The sequence below is a fragment of the Leguminivora glycinivorella genome, chromosome 2 (assembly GCF_023078275.1).
Source record: "Leguminivora glycinivorella isolate SPB_JAAS2020 chromosome 2, LegGlyc_1.1, whole genome shotgun sequence".
NCBI classification, from domain to species: domain Eukaryota; kingdom Metazoa; phylum Arthropoda; class Insecta; order Lepidoptera; family Tortricidae; genus Leguminivora; species Leguminivora glycinivorella.
The window spans coordinates 7214546-7232083 of NC_062972.1; the positions used below are offsets into that span (position 1 = coordinate 7214546).

The 17538-nt window shown below is 37.9% G+C and overlaps 1 protein-coding gene across 1 annotated transcript in view; it reads right to left on the bottom strand.

The window, feature by feature from the left end:
* The window catches only part of LOC125238097 (homeotic protein proboscipedia), a 76537-nt gene that overhangs the window by 54242 nt on the left and 4757 nt on the right, over positions 1–17538 (bottom strand). Inside the window, exon 2 of the mRNA XM_048145388.1 lies at positions 7268–7898. Coding sequence (XP_048001345.1) covers positions 7268–7736 — 469 coding nt within the window. The 5' untranslated portion in view covers positions 7737–7898. The remainder of the gene's footprint in view (positions 1–7267; positions 7899–17538) is intronic.

Genomic DNA, 17538 nt, shown 5'->3' on the forward strand with positions numbered 1-17538 from the left:
CTCGCCTAGTCACACGTCAGTGATGTGAAACGTGAACCGAAAAAAGATAAGTCGGACATTAGTTGGCTTTTTATGCGGTAGCCGCGGTTATGAATCGGCAAATGTACTTCACGTTCACATTTTACAGACAGTGGCGCAATTCTTATAAAAACTAGACAAATGTTCATTTTAATGAGTTGGCCCCTCATGGAAACATTTTCAGTCTTATCAAAACACCATAACTCTAAACCTCGCCGAAATTCTACTCATAACCCCCAAAAGTTAAGATAACCCACATAATTTCTGTAATCATAACGTGCGAATCTGTCCAAGAGTCCTGACCTAATGCACCGCGATCTGTCGCACGTATATTACCCGGGAGCAGGAGCGGTGATAAAAGGCAGTGCATTTCCATAGGGCGCGCGAGCGCGACAGCGTCGAGCTTTTGTTCAGCCCAATGTAACCTAGACCTCCGTAGCTATACGAAATCTCAGAGGATACAAATACTGGCTAGATCATTCCCTTTACCCGCCAGTACTTGCTCAGCGATTGGAACAACAACTCGGGACACAAAAGGGCAGTCCACGCCATTGATTTATCGCTCGGAATGATGTAGAGGTGAAAGTGTTACCGCGCGTAAATCAAAACTGATGTATTGACAGCCTATGAATACTGTTATTATACCGCGAAATAATTGTTTATGAACTATTAGCTACCGGAAAGATTTAGAGCTATTTGAAAGATTTATGGGCGATTTTTATCACGTCTGATGGGTCGGTGTTCTGTAGTGTCTTTTGTTTTTCTTACTAAGCTTATCATATCGTATGGGATGGGGCTAAGTAGCACAAGTAACAAACTTAAAGTTTTTTTTATCATGTAAATAACGAGAAGACGATCACAAATACACCTAGTCTAGATTTTATTTAAATCAAAATGTAACTTTGCCGTCGCATGAACGAATATTACGAATATTCTACCTACTTATCTTTTGTTTGACAAAGATTATACTGAAATTCTTGCATATAATATAAACTTTCTCTTTATCTACTACGTGTATGAGTTTTAGTAGTTTTAGTCTGTGTGTAAAAGGTACACTTTACATATTACAAAGCATACCTTTTTCGTTACCTACCATTAAATATACACTCTAAATGGTTTTGCGGTATTTCGGAAAAGAAATCCTTGAACCCATCCACAATTCCTCAAGGTGATTAGTCGTATTGCATAACCAATAATTGTTGTTCCCGTTTTAATTCACCTTAATAGGGCCGGGGACCTTCGATGTTCTTAACCTCAAATTTACGGTCATTTTTCACATAAATCAAAGGGAGCCGGTCGGAGATTTATTATTGCAGCCACAATGACGGACAAGGAAACTACCTGCGTTATTGCGTAACCACGGTGTCTGACCATTGCGAATTTGTAGATTTATGACTTACTTTTGCAGAAAGTACAAGTGTAAATATATTCACACATTGTTTGAAGGATCAGCTGCCTGGCGCCAGCACGAAATATTGAGTCAACTGCAAATACGAAATCGAAATTACAATAATAGGTTGTAATTTCGATTTCGTATTTGTCCTACTTATCGTCTATCTTTATTATTTATATTAAATGAATAATGTCTGTAGGATACAGTGGGTGATATTAGTAGACAGGCTGAGGCGAATAAAATGGAGTTGTATATCAAGTTTTTCACTAGGTTCTATACTAGGTTCTACTTCCTTAGCGCCTATTAAAGAGCTTAGGGTCAGACCAAGCAATGCTGACAAAAAATTGATATGATAGACTGCACAAGAGTCAGTTTAGACGTTAAAATGCGGAACTATACCTTGTTATTTGTTTTACAAGAGGGCAAAGTTGATATAGACGTTAGAATTACTTATATGAACTATGGACTATAAAATACGTATTTTATTTCTAATTTCTCGCATTTCTTCCTTCAACTTTATGTAACCAGCAGATCACGTCGATGTTTCTTGATTCGTGTTCTATCACCAATTGAGCGTTTAAATAAATAACGCCATGTGCCAATGCAAAGACACCAAATGACAGCGTTCCCATGTCATCATCATTACGTATAAATGGGCTCGTATTACAGTGAATATTTCAGTTGTTTAGTTACAGTCGGAGCCTAATTGGGGACGCACGCGATCTCTGTGACGTGTTTATGTATCTACTTATTTATAGACTTTTATTAAGTTTATAAATAGTTATTTGTTATATTGATCTTCTCTTCACTTTTTGTGGAATTGTTCCTGGGATCTAATATTGCTTATGGCAATATGCTGGGTGGGCTCTCAATTTAACATCTAGATTGTGTTGTATTTATCTCTGTTATATTTGTCCAAACTGATGTTAAATAAAAAATATTCTATTCTATTCTACATTTCGAACTCGAACATACAATGTGGCACTACCTACCCTGGTTCACTGGTATGGACAATTTTTATACTAAACTTTTTAAAATCGGAAGTGCTAAATTAAAATAAAAACGACAACGCATTGAAAATGGCCTCCAATTCAAGTTTAGGTACACATTGTACATTTTCTATTTAACCTATTGCCGTGTATTTAATGAAAACGCCGTGAAAATAAGAAAAATATTCTTAGTTTCATTAACGTAAAAATGGCGCTATTAAGTGCAGGTGCCAGTAAAAAGCAATGACGCCGTCTTAGCTTCTGACTACACCGGCACCGGTTTAAAATAAAACTCCGCCAGAGAAGGTAGTAAAACAATAATTCGAGGGTTGACTGGTGAAACCCAATAAGTTGAGCAAACTGGTTTTTGAAATTCGAGCTATGTGTAATATCCACAATGTTGTTATTTCAAGGACAAATTATCTCAATTTATCGGGTTTCACCAGTAAACCCTTGATATTTGGTTTGGATTATACGAAACAATCTAACAGTTACATAGAATTAAAATGAATTACATTTTATAAACAACATCATAATTACATCCAAATAATTCCAAAACTCTTTGCTTTAATAACGGACAGCTGTATCAACGTGTATCATTTGATACGTTGCGTCAGACATCAAACAAGCCGAACAAATTGAGACAGTACACGGAATTGTATTAAAGAATCGGAATGATCGATCGTGGCAGGGCGTTTTAATTCCGAGAGAGATGGCCGGAGGCGTGGTCCTCGACGATTTGTTTTAGCTGCAGCCGAATAGGTGAGGGAAAAAATGCCGGAGCGATGGGAAACTTTAACAGGAAACTCGGCCTTCATAGCGCTTATCCGTAGACTTGGTTATGGATTAGGAGAAATTCTGATTCATTCATGCCGGATTAACAACAACTACGATCATTCGGCTTAAAGAGCAACAATGTTTTTATATTTCTATTATAAGTCAATGATTTCTACTTGTTTTACAATGCTGTTGACAATTTACCTAGTTCAAAGCTCAGAGACGCTGACTTGTTCTCTTGCATTTGTCTCAATCTATCTACCAACAATCAACAGATCAACACTATTGAATTACTTATTTTATATTTGTTGCTAGATGTTCATAAAGAGAAGAGTTGAAGTGTATTGGGGTCTAATAAATTCCACGACTCTGCTCTTTCCGGACAGACTCATATAATCATTTAAATCTACAAGCTGTTTTCTTTTTTATATCATTAACCCCCGACGCCAAACGGGTGTTATAAGTTTGACGTGTCTGTCTGTGTGTGTGTCTGTCTGTCAGTCTGTCAGTCTGTCTGTCTGTCTGTCTGTTTGTCTGTCTGTCTGTCTGTGTGTGTGTCTGTCTGTGGCATCGTAGCTCCCGAACGGATGAACCGATTTGGATTTAGTTTTTTTTTGTCTAAAAGCTGAGTAAGTCGGGAGTGTTTTTAGCCATGTTTCATGAAAATCAGTCACTATGTCGCGGTCGTGGGTTTTTTCAAAATTTTAATTTTGTGGTTAGGTTATATTCTATGAACTTTTAACTACTTACTAAAGTAGAAATATACGTACCAGTGTAGGTATAGGTACATAAGAAACCGTGGCTTTTAAAATATCAAAGCGAACGCAGACGCAAAAGTGCCACCGGATATCCAGCGCGGAAACGGGTGGCATAGACGAGGAGCTGTCACTTAACGGAATCAGTCAAAACTTGGTAAATCCAATATCTAAGTTTAGAGCGGGGCACAAACGCCGAGCTGCATACAGGATGCGGCCTGACCTGCAGCGAGCACTGCGGTTTATTGTAAATTTGCTGTATACACAAAACGAGGGTTAATTTTGAATTCAATTCTAACGTAGTTTGTAAGTAATCGCAATGAAGAGCTTGCTCCGGTAATTTAGTAGATTCGTAAAAAAATCTAAATTTCATTATCATAGTAGGTACTTCCCTACATTTGTTTTGTTTTGTGGTAATCAATTTGTCAAATATGGCACCAAATTAATTTTAATGCATGCGGAGATCGTATTAAGTCAAAGAAATATTGTAGATAAAACCTTTACAGATACGTGTGGTTTTATTTCTTGTGTTGCTAATATGATTCACGTTTTTTTTTAAACGATTGTTACATTTAAAAGCTACATTAATATTTCCGAAAGTATTTCAGAGCATTGTTTATTTGACGACCGGTCTGGCTCAGTCGGTAGTGACCCTGCCTGCTAAGCCGCGGTCCTGGGTTCGAATCCCGGTAAGGGCATTTATTTGTGTGATGAGCACAGATATTTGTTCCTGAGTCATGGATGTTTTCTATGTATATAAGTATGTATTAGCACCCATAGTACAAGCGTTGCTTAGTTTGGGGCTAAGTTGATCTGTGTAAGGTGTCCCCAATATTTATTTATTTCTTTATTTATTACTTAGATACATTTGAAAGCAAATTATTGAAGTACATATTCGAGGGCACCAGCTACATTTTGCTGTCTGTAGACATCTCAGGATTGATTCCTCGCACCGCGCCCGCTTCCGCCCGCGGCGCGCGGCGTGGCCCGCCCGCGTGCATCGCTCGATAGCGGCGACAGTGACTGATTACCCCCAGTTCACGGCCCCACTATCTCAGTATAAAGTATAAAGTTTGCTTATAAACATTTAAGGTGAGGGAATTTTGAATGCATATTGATTTTAAAGTTTAATCTGTAGAATAATAAGTAAAATGCTAAGCTTATTTTTTTTAGTAGGTACTTCAGTTGGTAAACCGACGGGCTGGTAGTCTGAAGTAGCAACTTTGAGGTATTTATTCGAATACAGCGTCTAAAATGCCAATATGATACCGATCTATCAGTTTTAAAACGTTTAAAAGTGTGTGTTGTAGTCCTAAGGCACCCCAGAGGTGCAAAGGGCCTTCACAAGCTCGCGCCACGCCTTTCTATCTTCAGCGACCCTCGTGGCCTCTCTCCAGCTCAAATCAACCGCTCGCAGCCTTTAAAAGTACTGTTTCTTAATATCCAATCTATAGCGTATCTAGATCTAATATTTGATATAAACTAAATGTCGAACTGGACCGTGCGGTATAATAGAAAAATACATATTTTCCAACTTTTCATTAGTCATTGCAATTAAGACTTTTTACGGGACAATTCGACTAAAAAACGTACGTGTACTTTTGTATCCATTTTGATTGCTTAGTTAGTATTTTCTCGCCAGTTTTTCTACTGTTGTTGATAAATATATTTATAAGCTAAATAAATAATTTCAGATATTTCATTAACAATTTCACTGCGGGGGCCAATGAGGACATGTTACACTAAACCTTCTTTAGAAGGAACTGAGAGACCTCAATCTCATTTAAATATCAGCAATGTTTAACATTGTTCAATTACGTGTAAAAGCAAAAGGGAAGATGCGTTGGAAGATTGCGTACTCGCGGTGTAAGTCGGCGGCCGACGTGTTAACACCGTGTCGACGAGGCCCCCGCTGCGGACTGCGGGGGGCTCGCTCCTGCTCGCGGCAATCGTGGACATGTTACACTAAACCTTCTTTAGAAGGACCTTAGAGTGATTCATCTTGGAAGTGGTGTGGATTTTTGTTTTGGAACGGTGAAAATTGGCTATTATCATGCTAATTAATGGTCATTTTTACGTTTTATGTGAATCGTTTTAGGTCTGTATGTGTGAAATTATAAAATCGGATCCAAATAATTAGTAAGATTATGGCTATATACAGATCTTCAATTGTTATTATTAGATTTTTCATGTTGCCGAAATTTTTTATATTAGAAATTATGGCCAAATATCGCAATCTAGCATATGGACAAAAGTTCACATGGACCAAAAAGGAGCACGAGCAGAACTATTCATAAATGATGCATGAATATCGATTTGCCACACCTCAAAGTACAAGCCTCGACGTCAATTTTCTCAGCTTTGATGTACTGACATGACCCCAATATTAAATGTTCCCGCGCCGCGATTGACACAGGAGCTGCAATTTGCCGCATGTGGAGCATGATGTATCGGCCTCAGGTGAGCTCCTCGTTCCCAGGCGCGCCCGCTCGTGATGATGGATCATCCCGGACCGCTTTGTCTGACCCGCCGTTTGTCCCGACGACAAATTTGGGGTCATTCCGTCTTTGCTGACGGCTATTGTTACTCTAATTGTGCCAAAATACCCCATAAAAAACGATAGCAACTGTTCTTTGTCAAAATATGCTTGTGGATAGTCAAATCCGTGCCACGCCGTAATGGTACGCTACGGTCTAAAATTGATGGAGTCCAATATGTAAGGCGTGTTGTCAAAAAAAGACTACTAGTTAGCCTAAGGAAATTCAAATGATACATGTCTCTCTGTTTTTTAAGACATCATTAGTGAAGCGACATAAATCCTACATAGCAAGATAGCATGTTATATGAGTTGTCAGCATGTAAATTATGATCTAAAAAGTTCTCACTTATAATTTGTGGTTATAGTGCATGTCGAGTTCCGTTCCGTTAGAGGAGCCGCGGCTCGCCGGGTCGCTGGCTCGGATAATGCGGCGGCGCTCCGCCCTGCGCCCGCGCCGCCGCGACACCACTCCCACCGACAACAGTTACCCACACAAAACGTCGTGAGCCTCACAATTCAATATATTTCAGAGTAATTTGATGTTCATTAAAGAAACTCTGGGACCGTGAACCAGAACACAATGGTTGAATGGCCATTTGTTGCTGCCGTTGAAAGGCACAATAATAATTCCGAAGTAGTTATTCACGCGGCAGTTAGGCGCTTACGAAACGAAACGTCGTTTCGTGATGGAGTAGCTGTTTCGTTGTTAAGTGACCGCCGCACCGCGATGGTGATGGTGCGGTTCTATACTAAATTTCCTTTAAGAACGCTAAAATAAATGCAATACGTCACTGACCTTGTTGACTGTTTTTTCTCGTGGTTTTTTTCTCCTTCATCCAAGGGTATTCGGGGACGTTGAGGCCGCCGCCCGGCGAGGGCAGATCGGGCGCGTAGCCGGGCGGCGTGTGCTGCGGGCTCAGCTCACCGCCGCCGAGCTGCGGCAGCGCCGTCATGAACTCGGCCATGGACGGCTGGCTGTTGATGAAGCCGGTCTCGGTGCAGGTCTCGAGCATGGGGTGCGGCGCGCCGGCGGCGGTGACGGCGGCCAGCCAGAAGCCGTTGCCGCCGTGCTCCATGCGGTCGGGTGCGGGCCCCATGGGCGGCGTACTCCTGCTCTTCACGGCGAACTCCTCCTCCATCTCATCGCGGACCCCCATGCCTCTGCCGGGCTGCTTCCCTCTGATGGCGGGGAACTCTTCGCATTTTATCTTGCGCACGAGCGGGTTACTGTCCAGCGGCAGCGCGGTGTTGCATATCTCTTGCATCGCTGCCGGTGCCGGTGACGCGTGACAACCAATGCGCGATCATTTACGAGATGACTCTGCCTTCCTTTTGGCCTCATGCGTTAACATTTTCGTTTACGCATTGGAATTGATATAACTGCTTTCTGAAGCTATTCTGATTACTCCCGACAGCAGCGTCATTATCTGTAAAGAAAATGCTAGTTAAATGCGAAACAATCATGTTTTTTTCGTCTTGAATATGTCACAATTGTATCTAACTCAGACAGAAGAAAGGATAAGATCAATTAAGATAGTCATCAGGACTTCTTGAGATTATTTCTTTCAGAGCGAGCATTGAATAAGTAATGCTGTTAAGTACGGCACAAGGCTTTGTCTAATATTCCCAAATTATGAAATTAAACGCGGCCAGGAGGCTGTTCGCGGTTATTCTGCAATTATGCGAGCTCGTCATTACGCGGTCTGTGTCGAATAATTCGTTTGACGTCGTGATGAACTCGCCAGTAATGAGTGCCCGAAATTGTTTATTGTTGCAATAAACATTATGGCGCGCGGCGACGAGACAACAATAAAGTTATTAAAATTGTTATGAACTGGTAATCGCTTGATGGGTCAATGTGTGTTTATCTAAATCGTGTTACGCGTGCACATTACACGCATGTGGCCTTCGTGTGAATGGTACAGGTTTCATGACCATGGGTCGTAAATGGCATTCAGTTATCCGCATCAATTCGGAGGTTAAAGTTATACCGGTTTCCAAAGAAGACACATTGCAGTCATAAATAACAAAATATAGAAAAGCATGTTCGCAAATAGATTTATAGGTATTTGTCAAAATGTTCATATAAACAGCTGAATGGAAAAATTTTGATACCTACTTTTATAGGGATCTCAGCCTTTTCACATGGCTTACTTCAGTTCACAGCAACTCGCACATAAAATTAGCTATTCGACCGTTAAATAAGCCGCCAGATTTGACTCTACACATCGCTAAAATAGCGCCATAAACAAATTCATAAGTAGGCCCTGCTCCCGTTTTTATGCGTTTTTAAGGATCCCCCGAGGGAATACAGGAAAAGTGAAACGCGGCGTAAAACCTGCACCCCGTCGCGAGACAAGAGGGATCTCCAAATTTAAGACTACCGTGCTATGCAAATGGAAATGTCTGAGGCAAAGCAAGGAATCTTACGCGGGGAATAATTTTACCCTAGCATAGTCAGGAGCGAAAAGTTTTCCTGGTAAAATATAACTACTATAAAATCATTTTATTCTTATCGTACAGATCCACCCATAAAGAATACAACAGATTTTCATAACACAAAGGAAATTACATTTCATTGCTCGTTTGCATTCTCATGCGGGGCGTAGACGGAAAATTTTAATTCAAAACACAGAGCAACCCATACGCATTAAAATAGGTTTAACCGCCAGCCGTTCCATTTTCAAAAATAAAATAAAACAAAAAGGTGCGTTCCCGCCATTTCTCTCGGGCGCGCCGCAAATTCCAGTGGAAAAAATCGTATTTCGAACGCGGTTTGAATTTTAATTGACATTCGGTCTGGGAGTCGTTGTGGGGAGTCGCGGACGTTTTCGAGTTTACATCTAGGCGTAGGGTGTCCACCAGTTGCGGACCATAAAAGCGACGCCACACGTCCGCGCCCTAACCCGGTGCCTACGTGATAAGAAGCAATGAAATTTATTTTAGAAAAATGTGTTTTTTGTTGTAAAATAATTAAAATGTAAACTGACGTAGGTGGATGTTCTTACATAAATAAAAAAATATATACAGCATGTTTGAGACTAATCAGTCGAGCAAACTGTATGTAATTGGTTCCTTTCAATAATTACATAATTATATAGAATCTAAGGCTATACAAGAAATAGTTACAAATGACATATTGGTGGAAATACATACATGTATATGTATAATAGATCAAGACGAATATATTGCAGCATTATTCTATGGCTCCAACCATCGACAAAATTGTTATGAACGTTTTAGCCTGAGCCAGATTTGGTGCTCAAGTAAGCGTAAATCGAGGTTAAACACAGGTACAGTCAAGGTAAAATTATATGATATTCAACCGTTCTCTATCTTTTGTTGTATTGTCCAAGATTTGCAAATTTTCGCATTATTTGCGTTGAGCTCTCTATTTGAATCAGATGCAAATAGGGTAAGTACAAGTAGAAAGGAAAATAAGTTATAGGTAAAGTCAAATTTGGTTTTGTACTACCTTAGAATGCCCATTGTCAAGACAAGTAATAATGTTTACAACCATTAAATGTATAATAAGGTTTTTTGTTTTTACATGTCTCGTGGTTTATCTGTAATTTAGAATCTTGCAAGTTTATGACCCACTTCTCGGTTTCTTATGAAACTGAAAATTTGCAGGATTAGTTAAGTCGGTTGTCAATGCAGTTTTATAAAGCTCCCACACTGGGCTGTTAACTATAAATGTTATATAACATGGTGGACAGCGCGCTCGCCAGTGTGGGAGCACCATCAGTATCATCTAGTCTTTTGAACCATAATACTTATGTAAGACAGTTCCCATCTATGGTGGGTATAGGTAGCTACTTACTTAAATACTATAACATTGCAACTATTACAATAAATACTTAATTAAACACGTAATTAGGTTTTTGATGTACGTACATATAATATTAATATTTTACGCCATAAACATAAAATTCCCTAGCTTCGAACTCGTACTTGCATGGAACCAGTTCATTTGGCGAGAAATCCTGCTTTGTTCACAATAAGTACAAGAAGTAAATAACCCTGGTTGCATGTCAGGCCTCTAACTAGTGGTTAGGGTCCAATTTGCCCGCCGTAACGATTTCCTCTTCGGGGAATCGAATGGCGTGCGTCCGGAGGCCGCCCACTGTTCTATATAGGGAATATTGTGGCGGGCGTTTGCGTACGCGGAGTATAACGACCGCGACCCACTGTTGCACGGAACAAAACATCCAGAGAGCCAGATTTATACGTCCGGGTACTATGTATTGTGTTTGCACGGTTATGTGGCAGGTTCCCGTCCGCGGTCGACCGGACGAATAAGGCTTACCTACTGATTAACATGGTTGGATGGTTGATGTGAAGTTATATTCAAATAATGTACTTAGTCAATAAATAAACTGATGGCGAAGTTGTTCTTAAAAAACATACAAAAATACTATTATTATTCACAAAAACTCGGTTTGATTTGTCAAATTCGTACTTTTTTTAAATACTACGTCGGTGGCAAACAAGCATACGGTCCACCTGATGGAAAGCGGTCACCGTAACCTATGGACACCTGCGACTCAAGGAGTGTCACATGAGTGTAGTCGTATCGATTAAGTGCTCGTACACTCCTTTTTGCTGTATACTTAACACAGCAAAAGGGAGTGTACAAGCACTTAATCGACACGATCTGACCATCTATTTATACTGGTGAGTGGTGATTGTTGTTGCTGCCTCACCTGCATCAACGTTGTAGTTGGGCTTCCCTTTTATAACTATCGTATTTAAGACGCTACGGGAGCGAAAATGCTAAAATGGAAAGGAGTCAATATACTAGTGTTATTAACTAGATTTATCGAAAAAAAAAAAATGTCCATTAAGAACAACTCAGTTAAAATATATTGCGAAAAAATCCTCCTTCAAAACTTATTTAAACGGAATGAAATTTGAGAATCTGAATAACAATGAAATAATCTATGTCGGACCGTTTAGATTTTTTGGCTAATTGTTACCGATCTTGAGTATCACACCTTTTTTTGAGCCATATTGAAAAAGGCCGTTTTTAGAAATTTTTGATTGGCTCTAGCGTCTTTTAAAATAAATAAAAATAGCAGTAAAATCAAAACGGTCCGACACAGATAAAAATAATAATAATCTAGACTTATATTGACCGGGATATAGACCGTGATTACCTTTTTGATTTTTGTCGAGCTCCCGATATTTCGACGCAGTTGCATCACAGCAGATCGATGCAGTTGATGTAATCACGGTCTATATCCCGGTCAATATAAGGCTAATGAAAATAACCGTGAATCATTCAAAACTCTTAATAATAATCTGTTTTGAAAAAATCATTGCTCTATCTTCAAAAACCAGGGAGGAAATAATCGAGAGCGTTTGTATGGAGAATTGACCTGTATCGTCTTAAAAGGGATGACCAATACAACCAAAGAGTCATCGCTGCTCTTACCGACTACTTGTATGAGCTATAAAGAGGTAAAAAAAATACGAGTAGCATGCATCAAAATATTACCGTGAATATTTATAAGTATTAAATTTATTAAATCTTGACGTTTTGAATTGGTCATATCCTTGCATTACTTATCAAATGTAAAAAATCAAATAATTTACTTTTTTTATAAACTGTGCCCTCTAACAGACTTTAGGTGCCTACATAAAATTGATTACATCCACCCATTTCAGTAAAATAATCACTCTTTTTCACTGCCCTTGGACATAATTTCTATTGTGAAAATAATTTTATTTACACAATATAAGTCATAAATCATAATGTCTAATTTATGTTCGTTTGAACTCTGAGATCTGATAACTGCAAATGAGTGATCCTTTACCACGAGATATGAATGGCTACGTTAATAGTGTCATTGTTCTCTACATACATATGTTGGAAGTTTTTGTTAGGCTTTTCATCTTAATGTTAGTATGTACTTTATATTTATTTTATCACCAAAAATCTAGTGACTTCAACGTTTTTTTACTTTTTTTTTTATTATGGACTGATCGGCGATTGACCCTAGTCACACCTGATGGGAAGTGAAGACAGAGTCTAAGATGGAGCTCACCGATTCAGTAATAGCCTATTCACTCTACGTTTAAAGAGACCGAGGTCGTATTTCTCTCCTTTCTCTCCTTTAATGACATTTTTTATTAAAATAAAATAAAAATAAAATAAAATAAAATAAAATGCATTTATTTCAGACAAACAAGGTCCATATTTTGTTAGTATAACTTAACCTAAAACATAAAACTATGGTTAACTTAAAAATAATCTTAAATAACTAACTTAGGTACTAGAGATAAGTGGAGAGAGGACCAGTGCTTGATGAGGCCACTGTCCCATCTCTCAGCAACTACGCTCAGGAGGCTGTGGCGGCTATCGCGCACCCTGCGCAGCGTCGCGGCGCAGCGCTTACGCAGCGTCGCATGGAACCCGTCCACATGCGCGTCCGCGAACATGCCGGACGCGCTGCAATGCCGCGGCAGCCGCAACAACACCCTGAACGCGTCATTATATTGTACGCGCATGGCGTTAAACGTCCTTATTTTATTATGAAAACACTTTTTAATTGAGTGCTATAAAGGAGGTGATCAGATAAATAAATAAACAAACAGATAGATAAATAAATAGGATATTAAACCTACATAGTTTCAAAGATTTTTATTTTTTGGGACACAAGTAAAGCATTTGATTACAATGTCACCTGATGGAAATTGTCGATACAGTCTAGGATGGAGCATGATTACCTACCGAAAAGTTGTCTTTTCACCCTTGATTGAAAACTATTCAATTTGGTCCTATTTTATCAACACTTAGGCTAATGATGGGATGATGGGATCCATGAAGAGTTGCTGTTCAAATCTGGAAGGCACATTAAGCATTAAGCAATCCAGAACGTGCCATTTAAAGAAGTGGAACTGCCGAGGAAGCTATGGTGACCAGAACGAAATTCTTCAATTACTTGTATTTTACTTTTGCCAACCTGTCTTGTTCGTTAAGTTGGCTAAGCAATGGGTTATAATAGATACTTTTCGGATAATTACTTTGGAATAAAGGAAACTTTAACTTCACTTTTCAGCATATTCCTAATATTCACCGGCACCTATGCTTATGAACAATGCCAATGATGCTTATGTCAATAAACCGTTCGCAATTAGCAAGTCTAAAACTTTTGTTTTAATAATAATTATCCAGGTCACTACAATCCATATCTTATGTCGTTTTTAGGATTCCGTACCAAAAAGGTACAAAAGGCGCCGCTCTGTCCATCTGTCTGTCTGTCTGTCCGTCTGTCACATTGCTAAATAAATACCTCGAGAACTACTTATGCAATCGATTTGAAATTTGGAATAGTTATGGACATTGTTAACCTTTACAAATGGAAGGTATATTTTTTTTAATTTATTAACATTAAATATAGAAAATGGCAAAAATTAAAGGGGGGCAAACTGTAAATATCAAGTTACTAGGTAAAGTGGGGTATCGTTAGCAAGAGCTCGAATTGTACATATCAAAAGTATTTTTTATTTTTTTTTTTTGCTGTGAAAAAAAAAAAGAATTTAAAGCAAATGTAAAAAAATACCGCCCCCCCCTCTTATCTCCGAAGTTTACCGACGAAAAATTATGAAAATTTTACGAAACATTGGTTTTGTGCTAAATATCACAGGAAAAATAAAATCATGTCTGTGTAATGGAAACTTTTTTTTTACTGACAAAAAACTTTTCAGATTTCAAATTTTAATTTAAGATAAAGGTAAAGGTCGCGCAAATTAGTTAGCGAATTCAGCGAGAGATGGCGTTGTACATAATAATACTCATCATTGGTACATACTGTATACAGTCTTTAGAGTTATTTGAGAAACTTGACCTTTTAACTATTGAAACTTTGTACGGAACCCTCGGTGGGCGAGTCTGACTCGCACTTGGCCGTTTTTTTTTTCTAAAATGTTAGCCGGCGTTCAGACACTGTGACATTGCGAACATTTTCCTCCTATTGTCATTGTATAGTGATCATCATGCGATTAGTATGGTTGTAGTAGTAGTTTAGTGCTGATTATGCTTTATGGTAACTTATTTTAATCTCATTTCACGTACATACTTCGAAAACCATCACATTTTCTTTAAGATGAAATTCGCTGATTTTTTGTACATATTGGTTTTAGGGACACCCAGTAGATACATTTAATATCATTAATGATGAGGCGCTACTTCCAAAATCTAATAGCATATATACGAACTACAAACCAAGGCACACGTCTTCGTGAATGGCACGAGCTAAAGCTACGTATTGTATTGTAATACGTAATGCATGATGTTAATCAGCCAAGATATGTAGGATGCTTGTCTCGAACTCAGTGCATCGCGTGCCAATGAGTTAATGGCGGACAAAACGTCTCTTGTCTGATGAAGTAATTCTGCAACTGCGACTGATATGAATCAGGCGGGAAAATCTGCCTTTACACGATGGTCAGTACAGGCAAATTAAAGTAGCTAAAGTAATATCTTCTGTTATTCGTACTTTGATCAATCTTGTCGACCATATAAGAGCGGTTACCAATTTATATCAGTTTAAATGTTAGTTTTATTGTATGGAAAGTATCAATATAGGTACATACGTACCTACTGTGCTTGCTGCTGAGGTTAAAACAGGATGCGAATACTTGTACTTGTTGGTACAGCTGATCTTAAAATGTCTCGTCTTTAAAATGGTTTTTAAACAGTTCTGTGAGATCTTTGAAAAGTGCAGATTAGATGAAACATGATCAGACACAATTGTACGATAGATAAGTAAAATAAACGAGAACTCAGTAGCGACCATGATTTCAATTGAGCTTCGTCAATTAATGGAAATGTATAATTATAGCTGGGAAATAACCTTGAAGTAATAGAACAATTTTATTGTTTGGCATTCTTAAGTAGAGTACTTGTACCTACGTATTCTATTGATTAACTTATTTCAAATTATTTTCGGAGGTATTTTTATTCATGGTACGGATTATTGGTTTCCTAAGTAAATATGTGTTTACATTTTAGTATCATGTTATAGTGACTTTACGTGAAAGGTGCTAGTTCTGTGGCTAGATAGATATGTATTAATAATTACATATTTCACATTTAAATGTACTAATATGTTTTGTAGTTGTAGTTTTTATTCTTTTTTTGTAGCTTTATCTAGTTTTGTGTTAGTTTGTAAGTGTGTAATTTGTGTGTTTTTGTAATCATATAATGTTTTTATTAAGATAATGTAAATTTTCGAAAACTCTTCATAAAAATAGTCAAAAACACATTGTTTGTAACATAGTAAAACGTAAAGTAGACAGTAAATAACCCTTACGGGCCAATATCACGCACTAGTGACAAAGTGGATGCGTGTTGCGGAAGGTATTCGTCATAATGTGCCCATAAAAGTCTGTTTCGCCGGGATTCGTGATGGATCGCGGGGATCGCAAAACTGGCGCTAGGATTTACTTCATTTTAGTTGCTGAATAGTTATTTACATACATTGTTTTGGAGCAATTTACACGTGGTTCAGGTGTTTGTATCTAATAAAGCCACACAGCAGCAATTATGAAAACGTCAAAATAATGTATTATAGATATAGGTAGTACTTACTCAAGTCTCATAGAGGTACAGACATTAACCAGAAGAGTCACATCAAGAATATTCTTGATTTAGACAAACATTCGAGCTTAAATTCAAAACTTATTGAATATTAATTTTAACGTTATATCACGTCACGCTTGTACTCTTTATTATACTGTGGTTATACTTGGATCCAAATTATAAACTTCCGAGACTAAAATTTAGCAAAGATACATTTTAATTGGAGGTATCGACACTAACGACATGCCTACTAACCTCCCCAGCTCTTTCACGAAATCAAGCCATACCTTCAGGTAGTTCAGGTTGCTAACAGCTACTGCCTGCCTAAATACCTTCAGCCTGCACTGTTCTTTGCGAGCTCCTTATCTTCTCTACTTCTGCTTACATTCTAGGAGAATGAGTTTAGTGTCTTCTACTTTCATGAACTCTTTTCACATGGTGCTGTCTTTGTGCACATGTCAATGCCATGTGTTTGTTTTGATTAGTCCTGTAATTGTGCAGTTCTCTAAAAGTTGGTATAAAAATTAAGGAAAAAGTAAATTTCTTTTATTATTCCTTTTTTGTTAACAAGATTTATTTATTGAATTGAGATTTTAGTAAGTTTTATTTGGTCATTAAGGTTCTCTAGAATCTATATTTTCTTAATTATAACAATTATCCGGTATATATTTTGCGAAAGTCGACTTATATCACTAAATGTTGGTAACGAAATAGGATCAATTAAAATTTGCTGACGTGGCTATGTACAGACTTTTTGAGAACTGCTGAATGAATGCTGAATTGGTGTTTGAATGTTTTCGTTAATATTTGTGTGAGATTTTATTATCTTCTCAATTATAACTACTCAATTACTCATATATATATAACATGTATTGTTGGAGCAGGGACATTCGTCATAATGCTTATAATACGTTTGTGAAGGAGTATGCCACATTAGGATTTGGTGATGGATCGAGCGGGAGTTAGTTGCGAAAGTGTTGGCTTTAATTCATTTACGCGAAGATGCTTTAGAGGGATAGTTGGACATATCTACAGCGCGTTTTCATGATTATTTAATTTTCTGGATTTCTTGACTGGTTAATTTATTTAAAAATATGATTTTGTAAACCCATATTTAATAAACATATTAAAATAAATATTATAGGACATTCTTACACAGATTGACTGAGTCCCACGGTAAGTTTTCATACAATGATTGGATTCATAAAAAAATAGAAAGGCCTTGATAGAATAAGCCACAAGATTCTACTTTATATAACTTCAATAAGAAGATGTTTTTTAAAATATAAACAGATATATAAATATTACAGGACATTCATACACAAAGTGAATGAGTCCCACGGTAAGATCAAGAATTATTTAGGTACTTATTTGTTAATAGCTACTTTTAACGCTGAATGTTGTTGAATTGAATAAATTGAATTCAATTGAATTTTAATTAACGGCTTGCCTACGAAGTAAGAGGTCGCAGGATCGAA